General features: G+C 39.6%; 2 protein-coding genes and 1 long non-coding RNA gene across 4 annotated transcripts in view; 1 reads left to right on the top strand and 2 right to left on the bottom strand.

Moving 5' to 3' along the window:
- The window catches only part of MDM1 (Mdm1 nuclear protein), a 33,481-nt gene extending 19,017 nt beyond the window's left edge, over positions 1-14,464 (bottom strand). For both annotated transcript variants that reach the window (XM_077775275.1, XM_077775276.1), the window contains exons 1-7: positions 14,020-14,464; positions 12,889-13,003; positions 9,005-9,378; positions 7,789-7,923; positions 3,545-3,712; positions 1,657-1,760; positions 1,476-1,575 (exon numbers count right to left, since the gene is read on the bottom strand). In XM_077775275.1, coding sequence (XP_077631401.1) covers positions 1,476-1,575; positions 1,657-1,760; positions 3,545-3,712; positions 7,789-7,923; positions 9,005-9,378; positions 12,889-13,003; positions 14,020-14,037 — 1,014 coding nt within the window. In that variant the 5' untranslated portion in view covers positions 14,038-14,464. The remainder of the gene's footprint in view (positions 1-1,475; positions 1,576-1,656; positions 1,761-3,544; positions 3,713-7,788; positions 7,924-9,004; positions 9,379-12,888; positions 13,004-14,019) is intronic.
- The window catches only part of RAP1B (RAP1B, member of RAS oncogene family), a 279,529-nt gene that overhangs the window by 15,964 nt on the left and 241,742 nt on the right, over positions 1-21,823 (top strand). The gene's annotated exons all lie outside the window — the stretch shown is intronic.
- Positions 15,006-18,994, bottom strand: LOC144240866 (uncharacterized). Its single transcript, XR_013337874.1, has 3 exons — positions 18,866-18,994; positions 18,537-18,748; positions 15,006-15,430 (listed from the first exon to the last, which is right to left on the bottom strand). It is a non-coding gene; the product is annotated as an uncharacterized LOC144240866 (long non-coding RNA).

Genomic DNA, 21,823 nt, shown 5'->3' with positions numbered 1-21,823 from the left:
CATCAACAAAAATGTCGTTTCCATCAGGGCAGGACAAGGACTACCACCTTATCACAATTCCAGACAAAACAATCCTCTCAGTCCATCACATTTTTAGATCTGAGGCCTAAATACCAACTCATCTTAAAGAAGTCTCAGAGACTGAGAGAATCTTTCTAAAACAAGGAGCTTTCTCAGAAGCCCAACCTAGTGAAGGCCCTAAATATACAGGTCAGTGGCTTACACCTATTAATTGCCCATACCAGCCCTCCATGGCCACACTGTGCTCGGCTTTTGCTCCCGGCTTTTCCTCATTCCCCATCAGACTCTACAGAGCTCCTTGCCACCGTCTGGTATGACCATAAACTGTTCAAGTTTCATTGACTTGATTCCTTTGCTCCATCATGCCTGCTCTCGATGCTTGTATTTTAAACTTTATTTCACCAAGGTGAATGAATATATGGATTTTGCCCTCAATAATCTCTGGAACAGCTTCAAGGTTTGCCTTTTACTCTGCCTGGATTGCTGCTGAGCCACGCGCCAGTAGGGAAGGAGACAGCACGAGGAGCAGCCACGAGGAGAGCACGAGGAGAACGCCACGGCGGCGGCAGGAGGAATCAGGTCTCTGGAAACACAGGCGGAGTCTCACCAGGACGCTGGTCTGGGAGGTGCCAGCACAAAAAGCCAGCAGCACAAAGTGCCAACACCTTCTTCCAGAGGCTCATTACATATAACCATTAGCCATGGTTTCAAGCACAGGGCAGAATAAAAGATTCATTCCCCATCCAAATGACCTCTTCTCTTCCCAGTGATGGTGGAGGGGGTGTTTACTAAAGTCTAAACTGTTTTACTTTTGCTTGTTCACACAGAAAAAACAGGAAACCATCAAGATGTGGTTTAAAAGATGATAATTACACAATAACCAGAAAAGCTCCATAATTCATCCTTTGACTGGAAGAAGCTAGTGCTAAATGGGCGCTTCACAACTCTAGGATTACCCTTTCCCTCAAACCTGCCTTTAGGCTCCCCAGAATCGCTCCCATATGTCAGGGTATCCCAGTGCTGTAATGCAAACCTCCTCAGCACAGGCTCTCTTCCTGGATGCTTATGGACTGTAACAGTACACGCTGCCACTGTCAGACAAACTCATCTTGAAAATTAATCTTCAGTACAGAGACTAGAGGTCTGGAAATTGTTTTAAAAAACTACAATGCTACTATTCTATAAACAATGAAATACTGGATTATAAAAAACATTTTAAAGACTTTAATAAAAATCTTTAGTTGAAAAAGGAGTTGCTCGAAATTTTAAAAAAGGAAACACACTGATAAATTATATCCTAACATACAACTTTAAGTTTCTGATACTTCCAACGCTACTATTATATCACGTATCTTTAAACTGTCATCTCTATTACTAAATAAAACTCATTGGGGAATTAAACTGGGATATAGGCTCAAAGAAAACACTGGCTTACTGAGGTTACGTATACTCACCTGGTCTGGTATGTTTTCCTTCACACGGGTCCAAGCCCCCGCTTTGTATAAATACTGGGCTGGGCTCAGAAATTTTGCCCTGTATTCAGAATTCACCTTCCTAACAGAAATGAAAGGAGAGTAAATATTTCACCATGTTGATCTTCTAAATACCATGACATTTTTCTTATAAAATACATACCCAAGCCTTTGATGTCTCCAAGGAGTAAGTTTCTTTTTAGGCTGGTTTGACTCTCTTGATTCCATCTCTGCTTCTAATTTTAAAGGGTCATCTGTTTTATTACACTAAAATGGAAATAATTTAAACATTTTATGCTTAAAATGTTATACAATAAAGCAAAAACATAAATGTTATAAAGTATAATTGGAAGTTTGAGGAATTAAGTTTTAACTGCTAAAGATAACCTAGAAATCACAAGCAATCAATAAGCAGGTTTTGAAACTAGTATGTCTGATTGGTGTTTTGAAGTATAGCTTTGAAGTATAGGATTTGGTTCATTTTATAACAATAAAATATCCTTGGCTAGGAAAAAAATTTTTTGACTGACAAACATCTAAATGAATAAACTTAATGTTACTACCTATTGCAGTGTTTTTACATTTGCTTTTGATATTCTAAATTCACATTTAATTGTGTTACAATAATTAATTAAAAGGTCCCAATAAGTTACCAACCACATTGCTTTAATGAATAATTTATCCTTTTTTAAAAATGTTTGTTTATTTTAGAGGGAGAGTGTGCACAGGAGGAGCAAAGAGAGAGAGAATCCCAAGAAATCTACACACAGCACAGAGCCCAATGTGGGACTTGAACCCATAAACTGCAAGATCATAACCTGAGCCAAAATCTTGATTACTCAACTGACTCAGCCACCCAGGTACCCCATAATATAATCCTTTTTTTCTCCCCATTATGGTAGATCCAAAAACATGTATATATGGGTATGTATAGATACAAATATATATATAAACCAATTTACTTTTAATTATAGAATTTCTATTTTTAGAACCTAATGCCATTCCAGAAGACTTAAAAATACAATTTGTATCCCATACAATCATTTTAACCTGATACTGTGACTTAAATAGCTATAGTTCCAATAGAGGCAGGTGTTTGTGCTAAGGTAAATCATATAATTTAGACTGGCTATAATTTGACATGCTAAAGTTTTGGTTTAAAATATATGTGTGTAGGAGTGCCTGGGTGGCTCAGTTAGTTAAGCGTCTGACCTCAGCTCAGGTCACGCTCTTATGGTTCACGGGTTCAAGCCCCACATAGAGCTCTCAGCTGACAGCTTGGAGCCTGAAGCCTGCTTCGGATTCTTTATCTCCCTCTCTCTCTGCTCCTCCCCTGCTCATGCTCTGTCTCTCTCTCTCAAAAACAAATAAACACTAAAAAAAAAAAAAAAAAAAATTTAATACATGTATGTAGGGGTGCCTGGGTGGCTCAGTTAGTTAAGCATCCAACTTCAGCTCAGGTTATGATCTCATGGTTCATGAGTTCAAGCCCCACATCAGGATCTCTGATGTCAGCAGAGAGCCTGCTTTGGATCCTCAGTCTCCCCCCCTCGCGTCCCCTCCCCCATTCATTCTATTTCTCCCTCTCTCAAAATAAATAAACTTTAAATAAAACAAATAAAATGCATGTAAGTATGCATGTTTGTGTTTGACTTCCATCATTTAACTTAAAATATATGTTTCTATCACTACTGTTACTCCTATAAACTCACATTACCGTAAGGCTAATCATTTGCTATTAGACATTGCAGACTTACCTTCTGTATTGCTAAGCACTTATCACAGTATTATACTTATTTAGTTACAACTCTGTCTCCTCAGAGCCCAAGAACTATGTGGGGCTTAGTGTGGTTATCATTGTATTCTCAGTACTTACCCAGTGCCTGGCTCCCACTAAGTGCTTAACGAACATGTGGCACTTAATGAACAAACAAATGAACTAATAAACTAGCTAAAACCCAAATTTTCAGGTGGTATTCAATAAGAAATAATGTGTAGAGTCTACAATCATAAGTCTTTTATTTTGTTTAAAGTAAAAAGTTGATGAATACCTTCTTTTCAGGAGATACTGTTTCAAAATTTCCGTTCTCTTTCAAATCACTTCTTAATTTTGGTTCTTTCACTGGAGATAAACCCTTGAAATTTCTTCTGTATTCAGTTTCATGGATGATTGAGTTACCTTTGAATTGTGGAACAAATTTGCTTTTATTGTGGAAAACCTTAAAACAAAAATCACTGTAGTTTAGTTATCTTGTTGGTTAAATATACACAACTTAGTTTCTAAACTGCTTTAAAAATTTCATATAGAAATTTGAAATATAGGATGCCAAAACAGTGAAATTATGTGACTGTTTATAATTTCATATTATTTCATATATCTAATTAACGTCCAAAAAACAACAAAAGCAAAACTAGACAAATGGACTGCCTCAAACTAAAAAGTTTCCATATAGCAAAAAACCAATCAGAGTAAAGAGGCAACCCACAGAATGGGAAAAACACCTGTAAATGCTACATCTGGTAGGAGTTAATATCCAAAATATATAAGGAATTGAAGCACCTTGATAGCAAGAGAACAATCTGATTTTAAAAATGGGCAAAGGGACACATACATCAATGGAACAGAATATAAAGTCCCCATTATCACCTATGCATATACAATTATTTACAACAAAAAAGCCAAGAATATACAGTTGGGAAAGTATAATCACTTCAACAAATGGTGTTGGGAAAACTGGACAGTCACGTGCCAAGAGAATGAAACTGGACCCTGTCAATCAACTAAAAATGGATCAAAGATATGAACATAAGACCTGAAACTATAAAGAAAGAAAACATAGGCAGCAAGCTTCTTGACACTGGTGTTGGCAATGGTTTTTCGGATTTGACACCAAAAGCAGCAAAAGCAAAAATAAACAAGTGGAACTACAATCAAACTACAAAGCTGTTTGTTGCACAGCAAAATAAACCACCAAAAAATGAAAAGGCAACCTACAGAGTGGGAGAAAATATTTATTTGCAAATCATACATCTGATAAGGGGTTACTATCGAAAACAATAAAGAACTCATACAACTCAGTAGAAAAGCAAATAATCTCATTTAAAAATGGGCAGAGGAATTGAATACACATTTTTCCAAAGAAGACATACAGATGGGCCAGCAAGTATATGAAAAGGTGTTCAACATCACTCATCACCAGAGAAACATAAATCAAAACCACAATGAGACATCACCTCACACCTGTTAAAATAGCTACACCTGTTAGAATAGCTATTCTCCAAAATACAAAAGACAAGTGTTGGCAAGGATGTGGAGAAAAGAGAACATTTGTACACTGTTGGTAGGAATGTAAATTAGTATAGTCATTATGGAAAACAATATGGAGGTTCCTCAAAAAATTAAAAATAGAACTACCATATGATCTAGCAATTCTACTTCTGGATGGATTCCAAAGGAAATGAAATCCATATCTCAAAGAAATATCTGCACTCCCATGTTCATTGCAGCATTATTCACATTAACCAAGCTATAGAATAAACCTAAGGGTTCACCAATAGGAATGGATAAAGAATGGATAGAATTGATAAGGAAAATAATACACACACACACACACACACACACACGTATCATTTAGCCTTCAAAAAGGAAATTCTGTCACTTGCAACAAAATGGATGAACCTGAAGAACATATGCTAAGACTAAGTAAGCCAGGCCCAGAAAGACAAATACTGCAGATTTCACTTATATATGGAATCTAAGTAAGTGGAACTCATAGAAGCAGAGAGTAGAATAGTGGTTGCCAGGAACTAGGGGGTGGGAGAATAGGGAGATACTGGTCAAAGGGTACAAAGTTCCAGTTTGCAGAATAAATAAGCCTGGAGAGCTAAGGTGCAACATGATTACTAGAGTTAATTCTACTAATAGAGTTAATATTTGAAATTTGTTAAGCGGATACAGCTTACAACACACACACACACAAAGCTAACTACGTGAGATGTTAATGTGTTAATTAGCTTGATTTTGCTAATCATTTCACAATGTATGGGTATATGAAAACATTACTTGTATACTGTAAATACATAATTTTTGTCAATTATACATCAAAAAGCTGGGGAAAAAAACAAAGGTCAACTTTCTACACTCATTACTATGAGTTGTGAATAATATGTTGTGAATGTTGTGAATAATAGTTACTATAATAAAAATAATGTTTAAGCCAAATAAATAATGAGCTGTATCTTTTTCCCCCAAAATTTTCTACCCCTCCCTCTCATCAGTTTGGTAATGGGATAAGTATAACAGGCATATTTTAATGATATGAACATAGACATTCACTTTATAAGGCAATTCTGTTGTCAGCTCTACAGGTTTTTTTTCATTCCTTGGCATGAATTTTTTTTTTCCTCCAAAACCAGAAGATTCTTAACATTTTGAATATCTGATATGTTCATTTGTTGTTGTTGTTTTTTTCTTTGCTTATTTTTAGCTTAATGCAATGGGCAATAATCAGGTAATTATGATGTTTCTGTTTTTAAATGTTTCATTTTCTTTTATAATAGGGTTTCTATTTTATGGTATATAACTGATTACAAAGAAAGCAAAAGGAAAAATGTGGAGCATAAATAAGGTATATTATTGCTTTGCAATGTTGAATAGCAAGCACATCTTCATACAGATCAAATTCAGCGTATCTTTTTCCTGAGTATAACCTCAAGGACTTTTCTGCCAAAAATTACTCAGACTCCTTTACATATTAATATAAGACATCCTTTAAGAAAACAGGTGTTTGATAAAATAGAGCTGAGTGGCTCCTTCAGAGGTTCTCTATCAACAAGCATTGAAAATTTCTGTCACAGGCTCTTTAATCCACAGACCCTGAAATTGATATGCTTTGAATTAAAAAAGAACATTTGCTTCCCCCCAAAATTCTTTGAAACCCCCACTGATGAAAGCAGTAAAACTACTAGTGAAGGTTTGCTAGTGATTTATTTTATATTATACCTTTAGTCCTATAAAAAGGGCTTTTCTATACAATGTTTCCACCGAAATATGTAAAAGCCATCAGTGGGGCTTTGATTTGAATTAGCTTTAGCTTAAAGGTGAAATGTTCTACAAAAACTGAACAATTACAATTTTCAGGGAGTAAGTGATTTTGTAGGCACACACCCTTACTATCCAAGAGCACTTGTAAGCCAACAAAAGTACTGATCCTGTTTACTAGGTTCACAAAGGGGACATATGTCGCCTTAGCTATTTTATATGCTTCTAAAATGTTCTATAAATTTCACAGTTTTTTTTAGAAACATGAATAACAAGTAAGTAAGCCCAAAGCTGCCACACTTTATAGGATCTCTAGAATTATTACATTAGTGTAAGATGGCTGATATTATTGTCTGGTTGAATCCACCCTCTCAGTCCTGGAGGGGTATATAAAGTTTACTAATGAATGTTGAGATAGCGTAGAAAATGAACCATGAGGGTGTATCAGGGTGTGTGTGTGTTTATAAAGAAAAAGGCAAAAATCAAGAAAAAGAAAAGTCTAAGTTATCATGGGCCTCTGCAGATATTCTAAATGCAAGTATATCCTTACCTGGGCCCTGAAGGATGGTTAAGAATATAAATGAGAGTTAAGAACCTAAGAACTGTCTAGAGGATGACAGTAGTAAAACGATAGAGAATTTAGTAGTAATGGTGGTCGAGCATCAAAAAATTGTGCAAGATACAATGAAATCTAGGAGCACATTTAGGTACCATCCTACTTTTGAAATTTATAAATGCGATTAAACTGACAATTTCTATTACTGCTCATTTGATACAAAAACAAGATTATGTATCTTGTGCTATTTTTAACATATTTGTATTTCTTAAAATATTCAGGGCAGTTATGCCTTTCTTATCAGCCAAAAAATATGCAACATATTAGTCAACAAAACATAGTTTTTTAGAATGAAAGAAATTTAATATTTTTATTAAATAAATTTAAAGTTTTTTATTAAAAATAAAATCTGACAGCATGCAAAACTTACCAGTCCGCATGTTTCATTACCCTGTCTCATATTTAGCATACGTGATAGATCTGGTTACAGCTACCATCAGTGGCCTAGGATAGTGTCGTGTTATTACTACAAATCGAAGTAATAGAACGATGTTAGCAAAACTCTCATTTTCACTTTTCTAGAACTGACCTCCAGGCCTACTGAAGTACCCAATTTCTTTTAGCTCTTAGTTCTGTGCAAATCTGCATTACTAGATTAGAGAATGATACTTAAAAATCTGTTACATCCATTCAACTACCTGATTGGCTGTAAAAACTGGAGCAGTTTCTTTAGGGGTCTTCCAAACAAACTGCCTTTGATATTCAGAATTTCTCAAGATATCATGTGAAGGAACAACAGTCAATCCTGCTTTCTTCTGAAGAACTCTATTCAACTGTTAGGGAAAGAAAAATCCCACTCACAGTCATTAAAAGTTTCTATTCAAACTTTTTCTTTTACAGTGGTAAAAACAAAAACCAAAAAAGAACATATAACATATTTCATGTAACGTGAAATCTGCCCCTTGACATATTTTTAAGAATACAGCATTGTTAACTATATGCACACTGTTGTACAGCACACTCTGTAATTGATAATCTCCCTTTTAAACTATTTAATATCCCTTTCTAAATCTTGTCAAGGAATTATTGCACAGCCCAGAAAAAAGTCAGCGCCTCTCAGTCCCTTCCTACCAATTATTCGCAATGAAAATCTCTGACTAAGAAACAGCAGCACCTTGCCTTACCCACACGTTGCTTCTGCAGCACCCCTGCCCCTCCCCACCACTTACACATCACCTTCCTTGATTCTAGTGTGCCCCCTGGTTTTCGCAACAAGCCATGGATTCTCCAACACTTCTGAATGCCTCTCCGTGGTTCCAGTCCACAGTGGACATGAAATGGGAAAGAAGCAGTGGACTGGAGAAAAATGTGGGAGGCAGTGAGATGTCTGCACAGGTCTCCGAAGCCTATGCTTATGTGCTTGCAGGGACGTTCCACAGGCCAGGTGTGACATAGGAGAGCAGACCTCCAAGATCTTTGAGATCCTGCCAGAACTGCCCTTCCTTTTGCATTCTGTCAATTGAGATGTTGTTTGCGTCCACAATAAGAAATTGAAAAGGGCCTAGGTAGAAGTCAGCTCACCACTCCTGCCAGAGGTAATGGTTTACTACTCCCCTTCTCTGTCTCAATATGATCTCTCCCTTAGGACTCTGGTGCTGATATTTGATGAATAAAATAGAGGCAGACTGCCCATCCAATGAAGAGATATCTTAGTATAACCAGTACAAACTGGCAACCATTAAGAATAGAACTCACAATAACTAAAGTCAACAGCCTCTTAACTATTCTATAAGACATTAGATTAAAAAAATAGAACAATGGAAAAATTTTAAGCACAAAATGTAGTATTAGTGAAATGATGAAATTTATAAAGAATCCTATACTTTTGAAAAGAAATATAGTGAATATACCTACCCCATTATCTACATTTACTGAAAGCACTTTGGTAGAATGCTCCCGTTGCTCATTTTCATTAACAGGTGTATGATCTGCTATTACATCCTCATTGTTTTCCACAATATCTGAAGCCCTGTCAGCTCTGGAGTCTGTAGAGTGAGATCTGGTTCTTTTGGGAACCCTGGATCCTTCTAGTGCAAGAACTCTTTCTTGGTTAACATCTTCTTTTTGTTCTGCTTCTTGTAATTCTGCTGTTTCTGCAGCTTCCGGTTTTGGTGATACAACAACATCACTCTCTGAGATAGCTCCATTCCACTCCAGAGATTTTGAAATTTGTGGGTCATGATAAGGGACTCTTCTTTTTGAAATAAAACTTGGCTCTTTTGTGATTCCTACAAAATATAGCATACAGAAACTACCATAAAGCTCTAAAGGAGCATAAAGTTACAAAGACAACTTTTAATAACACTTAACAGAGGAGAAATGGAATTGAAAATCCCAGTTGAGATACATACAATGTCCTTAAAGTTGCAGGATAAACAAAAATAGGTATTGTTCATTCTTCAGCATAAAATCTTTCATTTTGCTTTTCAAAAGTACTAAAAGTTTGACATAAAAATGTTAAATATTGGGGTCACAGTGTTTGTGTTAACCCAACACAAGTCACTAGAGTCGCAGCGTGACGGGCCTGGCAAAGCCCACAGGACATGTTGCCTCCGTTTCTAATTACTTTCCTGTGCTACTTAACAGAACAATGGGCCCTGGTACTGTCAAAATTTGGAACTTTTCACAAAGCTTCTCTTATGCACAGTAGACCAAGATGAGAAGGGATGAGATGTCATTATGCTGGATCTTGGTTCTACATTTGCCTTGATTTCCTGAGAATTAAAGAGAATGAACCCTTTTCACAAGAGCTAAGATACTATTTCTCTACATTTCTGTCTGGCAAGAAAATGTCCAAAAAACTTAACCTCCTATCCAAGTAAGAGGAGCTTTGTGGAGTGACAGCCATCAAGATACTGTCCTAGTTTGGGCCCACTCTTTAAATAGAAAGAAGACTGAGCAGGGTGGGGAGGAAAGAGTAAGACTAGAGGGAAGGAGAGGAAAGGTGGACTGAAAATCTGGCATGAGGTAAAACCTACAGGTCTTTAGCTTCCATCAAGGATGATTTGGCCATTGAACTCAGGGTCCCCACCCTTACAAGGCTTCCCTAGATTAGTGGTCTTCAAACTGGGTGCATGTGTGTCTGGAGGCATATGGAAACATTCTGGGGGATACGCAGAAATGGGCCACGTAAAGGAATCACTTTGCAGACCCTACATACATCTATAAGCACTATATCCCAACACTGGTCTGCCTGAGAGCCACACCTGCCGTCTGTAGTCTTCGTTCCCACCCTCACCTTCCCACTTCACAAAAGGAACAGACACCTCCCAGCTAGCCCTAAGGAATAAAAAATTCTCATAGGTAGGGAAGACAAAGGGACAATTCAAGAAAGTATAAAGTATAACTACTGAGACAGTATCTGACAGCAAAGCAAAGAAGGTAGAGATTACAAATAACAAAAGACTAGTGCCTTATTTCATCCATCTCCACATCTTTCCCATCTACCCATCTTAGAATTAAAATTCGGGGGTAAGAGGGTTGTCATGTGAAATGAAAATATGTTAACACATTTACAGGGATTGAAAAATAAAGTTAGACTTTGTTCTCACAGAAAATAATTCTAATTTGCCTGATTAGTTTGCCAATGAGAACTAACTTTACCAATTATCTGATGAACATTTACCATAAAGTGAATGAGCTATACTGGCAGCCCCAAAGACTTAACAAATATAAGTGAAACATATGCACAATATTCAATATGCCAGAAATCACATCCTTTGAAACTATTTGTTACGCTTATTAAAAAATTAAATATCAACTTAAAATGTGTGGAGCAACTAGGTGGCTCAGTTGGTTAAGCACCGACTTTGGCTCAGGTCATGAATTCACGGTTCATGAGTTTGAGCCCCCACAAGGCTCTCTGCTGTCAGCACAGAGCCCGCTTTGGATCCTCTGTCCCCCTCTCACTCTGCCTCTCCCCTGCCCGCACACGTGCACTTGCTCATGTTCTCTCTCTCTCTCTCTCTCAAAAATAAACATTAAAAAAATGTGAAAGGATACAAAGATTTTCTAAATTCCTTTAAGGGCTATGAAAGCAAAAATTTGAAAACCATTGCCCTAGACTTCTCTCTGATTTAACACAGAGAGGCTTCTTATAGAACAGCAAAATGAAAGGGGAAGATTCTCAAGTGGTCTGCCATTCTCTCCTAGCATCAGCAAAAGTACACAAAGGGGGAAATATACACTGTTAACAGAACACCCAGCCAGTCCTAGGTCAGGCGGCTGTTCTTCCTCCCACCTCCCTTTCTGAACATCCTGAGGTTCTCATTCTGTCCCTCCCCCTAATCTAATATTCCCCATTAACTTACCTCCCCTAGACCGTGCCTGTTTCCATTATGTACAATACTCCAAAGTGGCTTTGCTCCCAGTCTTGTTTCAACACACCTACCTTATAGCTGATCTAAGCTAAAATGATATCGGCACAACAATCTGGTTAACCAATTCCCCAGGATCATAATAGGACATCAATGTGATACCGATACTTAAAGATTTATTTTGGATCAGTCGAATAGAGCGTCAAATTTGTAGAACTTCAAGTCATTTGGAGGATTCTGAGCACCATCTTGCCCAAGAAGCAGAGACATCCAGTGTTTGAAGTCAGGCTCTGGGCAAGGATCCTGATGCTTCAGAGAAACCGAGAAGCACCGACTCAAGCCCACTCTTCCCTTTTTTCTCCAAACCTAATCCCAGAAACACTCCTTTTCTTACTCATTTCCCAGGCCTGGGAAAATTATGCTTATTTACCATATGTCTTTTCTTTTCCTGACTTCAAATATCTAATATTTGAGGGACATATATACCATGTATAAAGCACGCTCATATGTGGGGCCCCAAGCACTCATCTGTATATATGCACCTGGCCCTTAACAAGCAATATCTCATTTAATCCCTGTCAACAATCCTATTAAATGGGTTTCCTGAACCCCGCTTGGTAAAACACTTCACATTTGCCCAAGGTCACAAGCTAATATAGATTCAAACTCACATTCATTTATTCAAACACTGGTTTTCATAAGCACCAGAGTATGTGTCATCTATTAGGCAGGAAGACAGGCAGAGCCCTTGCTCTTCAAGATCTTATATTCTAGTGAGGGCTCATGAAACAGGCAGGTAGGATAAAGTCAATCTGTTTCTTTTCCTCTGTACTATTTTCTGAGAAACTTTGGCCCAGGGCTGAATTGCCTGGGATACCAGGATGAAACATGTATGATGATCAACATATGGCCTCTGAACTCATGGGCTTGCAACAAAACAGATTTGATTTCAAATCATGGTTTTGCTACTTACTGGCTATGAACTTTGGGCAAGTTACTTAATCTAAGTTTCCCTTCCTCAAGACCTTGGAAGGACACCACCCCAGGCTTGACTGCTCTCAGCTCAAGTATGACTCCTCAGAAAGGCCTTTCTTGACTACCGTAGCGAAAATCTTCCCTCCATCCCACCTGTCCCCCAAGTTATCTATATGCTAGCTTATAACAACTTGAAATCCCCTAGTGTATTGAGTTACTTGTTTACTTTTTTCCTCCCACAGTTAAGGTTGTCTTTGTGTGATTCAAGGCTACATCCCTAGAAGCTGGGAATAGTCCTGGCCTATATTGCAAGCCCTCAGTAAACAGCTGTTAAACAAGTAAGTCAACCAGACCAAATGAACAATGTTTTGCAATTTTTAATAATTTTTTCAAACTTAACCCCAAACTTTATTTAAGTTACAACGACTACTAGTTTGTTCAACTTACCTAACTGATCCGATCTAAGTCCAGCCCATGGGTACCTTCTCCCCACTGAGGGATTATAGGACTCTGACAAATATGACTTTTTCCACAGAAAGTTTCTCTGGTATTCACTCAGCCCCTGTGATACAAAATACAATTTGAGTACAGTGCAATTAATGGACGTTGTTTTTAAAAAGACAGCAGCAAAAATAATTTCTGAGCCTCTAAAAAGAGCTGAAAGCTTTGAGATTGATAAACACAGAGGCCCTCCCTAATAACAGCTAATATTTACCCAGCCCTTGCTAAGCAGTTCACACGTCTTCTATCCTTTAATCCTCACAACCACTTGAGCCAGATGCTGGCAGGAATCCGAGGCTCTGAGCAGCTACCTTTTTGCTGGTTCTCTGATTCCAGAGCCTGAGCTCTTGTCTGGTAACAGGTGACAATCTAAATCCCCATCGCAATAATTATCCTTCCTGATTATGTTGGCAATGAGTACACAGTATCAGGTATTAGGCCTAGTACCTCTTGAAATGTTGTAAAGTCAACTAAAGTCGAGTTCCCCTCCTATTCTAGATACAAGCCCTTAAGATTAAAGAATAAAATAGGGTTTATGGAAGGTTGTGGTCAACTGTTATGTTGATGGATGCATGACCCTGACAGCTACCACCTACCTGAAACTTATGCACAGCTATGAAAAATGTCTATTTCTTACACTCTATCTTTACCTAGCCGGGGACCCATTTCTCGATCCTTTAAAAGACATAGGCACTTTAAAGTTTTAAAGGGTAGGTGGGGGCAGAGGGTAAAAGGCTAAACTGTGAGATAGGCTACAGGTGTCCCAATTTGAAGCCACCTTAGATCCCATTACAAAGCGCCCTCCTTCCATCACCACTCCCCTCTGCCCTACAAAATAAATCTCTCTCAACACCATCGAACGCTACCATACTGCAACTCGGAAGTGTGTGTAAGCGGAGACAGAGCTAGGTAGAGGAGATGAGCGTCCTTCAGGATGGTGGCAAGCAGGTTCGGGAGCTGGCAGGCTCTGCAGGGCCCAGGAGCGCCGCGCAGAAAGCCAGCGAGGCCCCCGCGCCCCGCACCCGCTCCGCAAAGACTCCCCTCAGCAGACTTCGGATCCGGAGACCATGGCCTCACCTTGAAGCGCACCGGCATGTCGCCCGGCGCTGGAGCCCCCGCCACTCCGACAGTTAACGGGACAAACACCCCCCGAGGGGGCGGGGCGAAAACAGTCTGTTCCCTAGCAAAATCCTCAGCCTGGCGTCCCCGACTACGCGCCGGCGCACTCCGCGCTTCCCTCCTTGAGCCCCTTCGCTCTGCCTTTCCCCGCCCAGTCTGAGGCCTAAGAACCAATAGAGACTCCGAGAGCTTCTTGCCGTCATGAAGACTCGACCAATCAGTGCCCGAAAGGGAGCCGCCCGCCTCCTGTGGCAAATCCCAGGGACTAATAGAAATGGCGGGCGGAAGACTGGCCAATGAGGCTCCCGGAACCGGGGTGGGGTGGGGCCCCGCGGGAGCTTCGTCCCGGGGAGAGCTCCGAGGCCCCTGGTGCTGCGGCTCGGGTGCGGCTGTGGGTCTACCTGCTGGTGGGATTCGTGTGTCACTGACTTCGCTGGGCCGGGTTCGTGACGTCATAAAACATGAAGGTGTGTTCTTAATTCCAAATCTGTGACGAAACCGAAATGTTTCTTCTGAAATGAAAATGTTCAGGTCTGTTCTCCTGAATATGAGTTCCTCCAACTGACAGCCATGTTACACCACTTACTGTCACATCAAAAGGGATAGGCCAAAAATAAGTATTGTTTAGGAAGGCCAAAAAAAATTTATTAACTCTTGAAAGATAAACTACTTCTANACATATGGCTCTTAATATTAGGAAACATTAATGGCGCATATGAGTCTCAGCTTCCAAAGCTTCAGCGTTGTCTTTCCTCTCATTCATTTTAAAAAATAAAATTGCATCTGATTTTAACAGACTTGCCATCATCATCAATAAGTATTTTTTGAGATTGTCATTGACAGAATACTGTGCTGACTCTGAGAATGGGAAAAGAAATAAATTGTCCAGACACTTCTCTAATATACTTGCAGAGAATGAATATATATTTATTCAGTAATAGTAATGTACCATTGCTAAATTTTCAAATGACAGGTATGATGATAAGGGCTATAGGAGTTGGAGGAGGGAGTTGTCTTTAAGGGTAGAGATGATTAGAAGAAGCCTCAGGAAGAAATATTCAGACTCAGTCTTGGAAATTAGAAGGACTGAAACAAATAAAGAGGAAAATGGGATGATCAAAGAATAGATGTCTGAGTGGAATGCTGCCTGGCTTCTTCCAGGAACAATGAAAATAGTGCCTTCGCTTTTGTCATTTGTTGACTGAAGAAAAGCATACCCTCTTTTAAACTTTCAAATATTAATGGCAATCCTTGATGCTCTAAGCATTTTCTGCAAAGACTTGTCTTCCTGAATCCTTAATTGACGTCTCTGTTCTTCTTCATCGTCACTGAGATACTTAAAAATTCATTTGAAAGAGCCACCTGATACCTGAAACAAAGAGAATATTAAATTAGCCCCTCTGTGACCATGCATCCAGGGGGCCCTTGATAAATGTTAATTGGTGATGACAGCATCTCGGGCGTGTAAATTAAGAATGGCACAAACAAGACACAGTGGAACATAAACTGAGGGTCCTCTTCAGGAAAACAGCCCAGATCTTACAGAGCAGGAAAAACACAGTTCTGGTTGTATATACGGCTTTGTTACGATGTAACGCTGAGGCAAAGTCAGCAAAAGCAGGCATGTAGAATGGAGCCTGTCTGCTAAACAAAGGCCACGATAACTGCAGTAGAGCTCTGCTGAGAAGGGGATAAACGACAAGAGCAGCAGATGGTACAAATCACGGAGCCACAACCTGTGTTTGCTGAGATGTGCTATGGGGACTCAAGGAAGAAGAGCACCTTGCTTTGTCATTTTTAAATGAAAGCCTACTCAAATTTATGAGGCAGAGACGTAGAAATGCAAAGAGGGACAACCTTAGTAAATGAGAGCCTATAGCCTGTGTTTTACCGGCTTTTATACTCTCCGGTACTGCAAGGTACAGACTCAGTACCTACAACGTTCCACCCAAGTGTTTCAGGGAGTCCCTGGGAGGTGTCTCACATGTGCTTACAGCTACCACATTCGGTGCACAGGGCAACGCTGCCTCTCATTTCAATAGCCACACGTCTGTACGTGTCACTCTTGCTGCTGGCCACCACAGCCACAAGTGCTGAGTACTGAGTCTCCACTGGGCACAGCATGAAGCCTCCTCGGACTGCCCAAGCCTGCTGGTGCTCTGTGACCAGGTGCTTCCCTCTCCTTTTTGTGTTACCCTCTGTTAAGTGAGTATCAAAGTGTTTTCGAGGGCTTTTCCATTTAAATTTCAGCCTTCTCTCTCTCCAAAGGGAATTCCGTGGAGTCTGGGCCCGAAAGTAATCCGCAAGTGATAGGCTTCATTCTGTGTCATTCTATGACATTCTATTCTAAATGTGCTTCTCCCTTCCACCAGCCAAGGCTCTCTTAGTAGGACGAGGGTGTCATACCTGGCTTCCTCTTTCCTTTGCTGATGTCTCTGGTTCTCATGCAAATAGATTTCTCTTTATTACCTGTGAGAGATTAAATTTGGTACCACCTCTATGAAGAACAATTTTGCAATCCTTTGACCCAGCAATTCTACTTTTATAACTTTATCTTATAAATATACTTGCCCATATGTGAATTTATTTAAGGTGTTTGCTGCAATGTAAGTTAAATTGTAAGTTACTGTATTGTAACTTAAATGCCCATCTGCAAGGGACTAGTTAGATATATTGTGTTTCCAACGGGGCCCAGAGCGAGAACTGGCTCTGCAGCAGGTTCAGATGACAGTGCAGGCTGCTCTGCTCCCCAGGGCTTCCAGCCCAGTAGATCCAGGTGGGTCGGACCCCATTTAGGTGTCAAGTATTATATCCATCAGGGTCCGGCTGAGAAAACTGAAACTACCAGAGGCATTTCCAAAAAGAAAGCTTAATATAAACTATTGGTTAATGATTTCACTGGAGAACTTTGAAAAGCTAAAAGGAGAAACTGGATAGTCATTCCAGAAAGCAGCTCACACCCCTGAGGTTGGAAAAGCAAAGGGAAATGTTGATGTTACCAAAACACAGAGGTTTGCCCTAGAGGCCTCAGGGAGTTGGCGAGATGTCAGCCCAGCTGGTACTGGTGCCTCTTCGGGAACAAAGTGAGGCTGCCTCTGGGAATGACAGGAAGGAAGGGAGCAAGGGAGGGAAAGAAAGAAAAAAGGAAAGGAAGGAAGGAAGGAAGGAAGGTTGGTTGGAGACTGCAACCAGCTACTACCATGGAGAAAACAGTCATCATTAAGGTGCTGCTGAGAGCAAAAAGTGAGTGAAAGTGTGCATTCTGGTCTCTAGGGTCTTCTCTTAGCAGACCTAGAGGGAGTTAGTTAGCAGGATCCGAAGGATCTGCACAGCCCAAAAATAAGATTGGAAGTGAGGGACAGTAACTTATTAACTACTACCTATTTGACCCTTTAAATAAAGAAGATATTTTTTTTAAATAAAGAAGCATTTTTTTTATGTGCTAACATGGAAAGAATTCAAAAAAAAGGCAAGTTACAGATGAGTGTGTATAGTATACCATCAGCTGGGATAAAAGAAAGAAAAAAATTATGTTATATAATAGCATCATTCACAGACACATTTTCCTTCACTCATGAGTCCATATCCATTAGTAGCAGCTATGAAGATCATCTCATTCAACTTATAAATATATGTAGACTTCAAGGTATTGATAGCTCTTACAACTATTCTCTACACATAAAATAATGCCTTTGAATCTTTATAGATTTACTTTGACTTACATATATTGCAATAGGTCTGTTTCCTCTTTTAGAGACAAAAATATATCAAAATTCTTTAAAAACAACTTTTATTTGCCCTTGAAAAATAAGAAGTCAATCACTCCACAAATCTAACAATCTTCTCTTATTTTTCTCAACGGCAGTTGAAACATTGGAGAATTTGTATTTGTATTTGTGTTGAATCTGTATGTGCCTCTAACCATATTTTTATTTTACAAGGAAAAACATACTACATATAAGCAAAATACTGTCAGACAAAAGGGTTGAAGAAACAAGATACAAATAAGAGTAAGACACAGCCCCTGTTTCAAATCTGATTACAGTTGAATGAGGGAACAGACATACACACAAAGAACACAGGAAATGATAGAAAGGATTCAGGGAAGGGGCTAAACGTGAGCACTCTGGTATTCTGAAGATGTTTTTAAATCTAGTGCCAGAAAGTTTGATCCAAGACCGGGGACTAAAGAGCAGACAGGATAAGAGAGCTGCTTTTAAGTTCCATCCTGGGAAATACCTGATTGAGAGGACCTTTCACTTTCTCTTTTGTTCTGCCCTAGGTAGCTGAATCCAGGCCAGAACTAACATTTGCTCGAGAATGGGTCCCAAAAAGGTAAGTTACTTGCTCTCTGTTATCTTATTTTCCCTTGCTGCTTTAGAAATCAGAATAAAGCTGCTTTAGAAAACACCCTTCCAACAACACAGTGATACATGAGCCTTGTGTTTATGTATATGTAATTTTTTCTGAAATACCTTGCAAGGTAACTGAAATTCCAGTTTCCAGGCTTAGTAATGCTCTTGAGCTCTGTAACTTCCTCTTGGTTCACATTTACGTGGGCTTTCCTTGGTAAATCTTGATCTCAGCCTCTGCCAAAAAGCAATCAGTCAGACAGCCGCTTACTTTGGCGGTTTTCCATAAGTTTTAACTGCTTTTTCCTCACATGAATGAATTTCTGATTGCACAACTGAAAAGAAAAATGGCAAGATTAAATCAATGGATTCTGTTTCAGAAGCAAAATTGCTGATACTTCACATTAGTGTCAGTAAGAATCAAATAAACAGGGTGTATGATTAAGACTTACCAATGAGCCAAGTGCAATTTATCCTCTAGACTTTTCGCCGTGGGATGCCTTTGTTGACAAAGAAGTGTCTGGCTTTTGAATCAATGGGGCACCTTTTGGAGGGACTCCAGGTTCTCTTGACAACATGTACTTTTTTTCCTTTTTTTTTTTTTTTTTTTTTTGGTGAGCCTGAGGGACTTCTAACCATACAAGGCCATGACTGAATAAAGAAAGTAATTCTTAGTAAGGCATAAGTCACTGCAAGCCTCACATACCATAATAACATGTTGTGCCTCCACTGAACAAGACACAGGGAACAAAATTTGAAGGCACATAACTCTTTTGATTTTAATATCTTCACTGTTGATGATTCTGTTATCTAAAAATTGCCTTCCCTTTTCCTCAGTGATTATTGTTCTAAGTCACCATCTCTATGAAAGTATCCACAAGGACACAGATTTTTCTGGAATCACTAACTCTGTAGATTTGGGGGCATTAATTCTCTGATCACTTAAAACCAGATGTCATGTCTTAAGATCAGACTAGAGGACACTATCCACTGTGTTCCTAAGAACCTTCTAACTCTCTACCCTACCCCAAAATAAATTTTGAAATATCCTTTTCTCATGTAGTATATAGGTACCTTAATAACTTCAGGTCAAGACCAAACACCTGTCATTATTCCTATTGAAATCAATACCAATAAGAGACTACGAATTTTTCTCAACTAAATCAGTTTTCATCCCCTTAGTGACTTATGATTGTTGATTCCCTTAAAATGTTCGTTTGAGTTTTGCTGGAACAGTGAGTTCATAAAATCTTAGTACTGTGTTGTTCATTCTTCAGTCTCTCAGCTTCCAGTAATTGAATTAATAATGTTTGACAGTATAGTGATATGCCAATTGTAAAATACTGCACGATGAACTTAAAGAAGCTGTTTCAATATCATGGAGCACAACTTCTAGAATAAATTTTAGGAATTTTATTCATTTAATTTAATCATAGCTGTGGCAGGTACTGAGGCTAACACTCCAAATCCATTCCCACTTCCTCATGTACTGCAGAAGCTGTAAAGCTAAAGTCCCTTTGACACTAGACCCCTTTGCAGCTGATGATCAGGTGTAACTTACATTTTGCTGATGAGAAGCACTTTCATAAATTGAACTAGATGGGAGAAAAGCAAAGCATAAGCAGCCATTGTGCTGGTGGAAGTCATGGTGGTAGCAGCAATAGCATGGTTCTGAAAAGGCAGCTCTATCAGCAGCTTCCTGATCACCACAGCAGTGACAGATTTCTGGAGCTAGGTCTTAGAGGTGGCTTATTATTAATTTAGCAATGAGTATCCTGGTTCTACAACTTCCTGACATTAGTGAGTCTATTCTATTCTAGAATTTACTTTTTCTGCATTCCTAAGGATTTTGTAAGCCACTTTGTGTCAGTCATCTATTGCCACAATAATACTGTATAACAAACACCCCCAAATGGAGTGGCCTAAAGCAATAACCATTTATTATTGCTCATGAATCTGTGGGTCAGCTGGCCAGTTCTAGTAGTCTAGGTTGAGCTTGGCTGACCTCATTGGGCTTGCTCATTGGTCAGCTGATGGGTGAGCTAGAAGCTGGGTGGTCTCCAATGATCTCAACTAGGACAACTCATCATTTCTCCCTCACCTTCCAGCAGGCCAGTCTGGATTGTTTTCATGGGAAAGGAGGGTACCAAGAGGGAGAGCAAAGTGTGCAAGGCCTCTTGAGGATTAGATTCAGAACAGGCACACCATCACTCATCACTTCTACCCCATTCCATTGGCGAATGCAAGACAAAAGGCCAGCCCAGATTTAAAAGTAGGGAAACAGACTCAACCCCTTGATGGGAGGAGTTGCAAAGTCACATTGTAAAGGAGGAGTGAAAATTTCATTCTATTATTACAGTAAATCTGCCTTAACACTGAATACCCTGAAAATACCCTCTCCACTTTAAATATCTGAATTAGTTATGCTCTTTGCAGCTTTAACTCTGACCAATACAACAGTGGGTTATACATTTACATTTATCTTGATTCCCTCTTAAAACACTATAAAATGACAGAAAACGAGTAAAACACGTATAAATTGGTGGAGTCAAAGAGAATGGCACAGGAGACAACTGCAAAATCAAGATGTGAACGAATATTGGTGACTTGGAAACAGAGTCTGTTGCAGGCTGGCCTCTGTGAGAAAGAGATGGACCCTGAGATGAAGTTGAAAGTGCTGATTGTTTATTAGTGAGGGCTCTTGGGATCAACGTCTATGGAAGGGAGGCCAAGGGAGCAGGACTGGTTAGAAGTCAGGCTTCAATGCAGGCCTGACAACAACCTCAGCTAACCCCATGCGAAGTCCAGAACTAAAAGAACAGACATGCTATGTGCTGGGCCATAATGTGTTTCCCTAGGAAGGGCATGACCTTGAGTAAGGCAGCTCCCTCCAGTGGAGGTAGTAGTAAAGGGCACAGACAGTAGGCAACTATCCTTCCCTAAAGTAGAACATGGACAAGTGCATCACCATAAACATGTTCCTACTAAGCAACCAGTGTTCCTAACAAACAACATGTATTTGAAGCCATAGGCCAAAATATCTCTGTTCCTACTGGGAGCCAGTCTCAATGCAGCTAATAGAGGTTTAGTCCCCAAGCCTTCAAGAGTGAAAGAGGGTACCAGTCAGCACTGGTACCCTTACTTCTGGTTCACAACTCCCAGAGACAAAACATTGGACCTGAATCTCACTGTGCCCTTTCCCTTCCCTAGGCTGTCTCTACCTTACCATGTTATGGGTCACTTTGCACCTGCGTTAGGCCATCCACAGTCTTGTGCTTTCAGAGAAGCTGGTGGTGTTGGTGCCATGCAAACAGGAAAGCTAGATGCAGGGCCAGCAGGACGTTCTCCTTGTGAATTTCACAGGCAAAAGTAGGGTGGGAATTGGTGCTGGAGCGAGCACAGGAATCCTG

This window comes from Crocuta crocuta, unplaced genomic scaffold (assembly GCF_008692635.1).
Source record: "Crocuta crocuta isolate KB4526 unplaced genomic scaffold, BGI_CrCroc_1.0 scaffold97, whole genome shotgun sequence".
In the NCBI taxonomy this organism is placed as follows: domain Eukaryota; kingdom Metazoa; phylum Chordata; class Mammalia; order Carnivora; family Hyaenidae; genus Crocuta; species Crocuta crocuta.
Note: the sequence above shows the minus strand (reverse complement) of the source record. Positions and strands in the feature narration are given on the sequence as shown.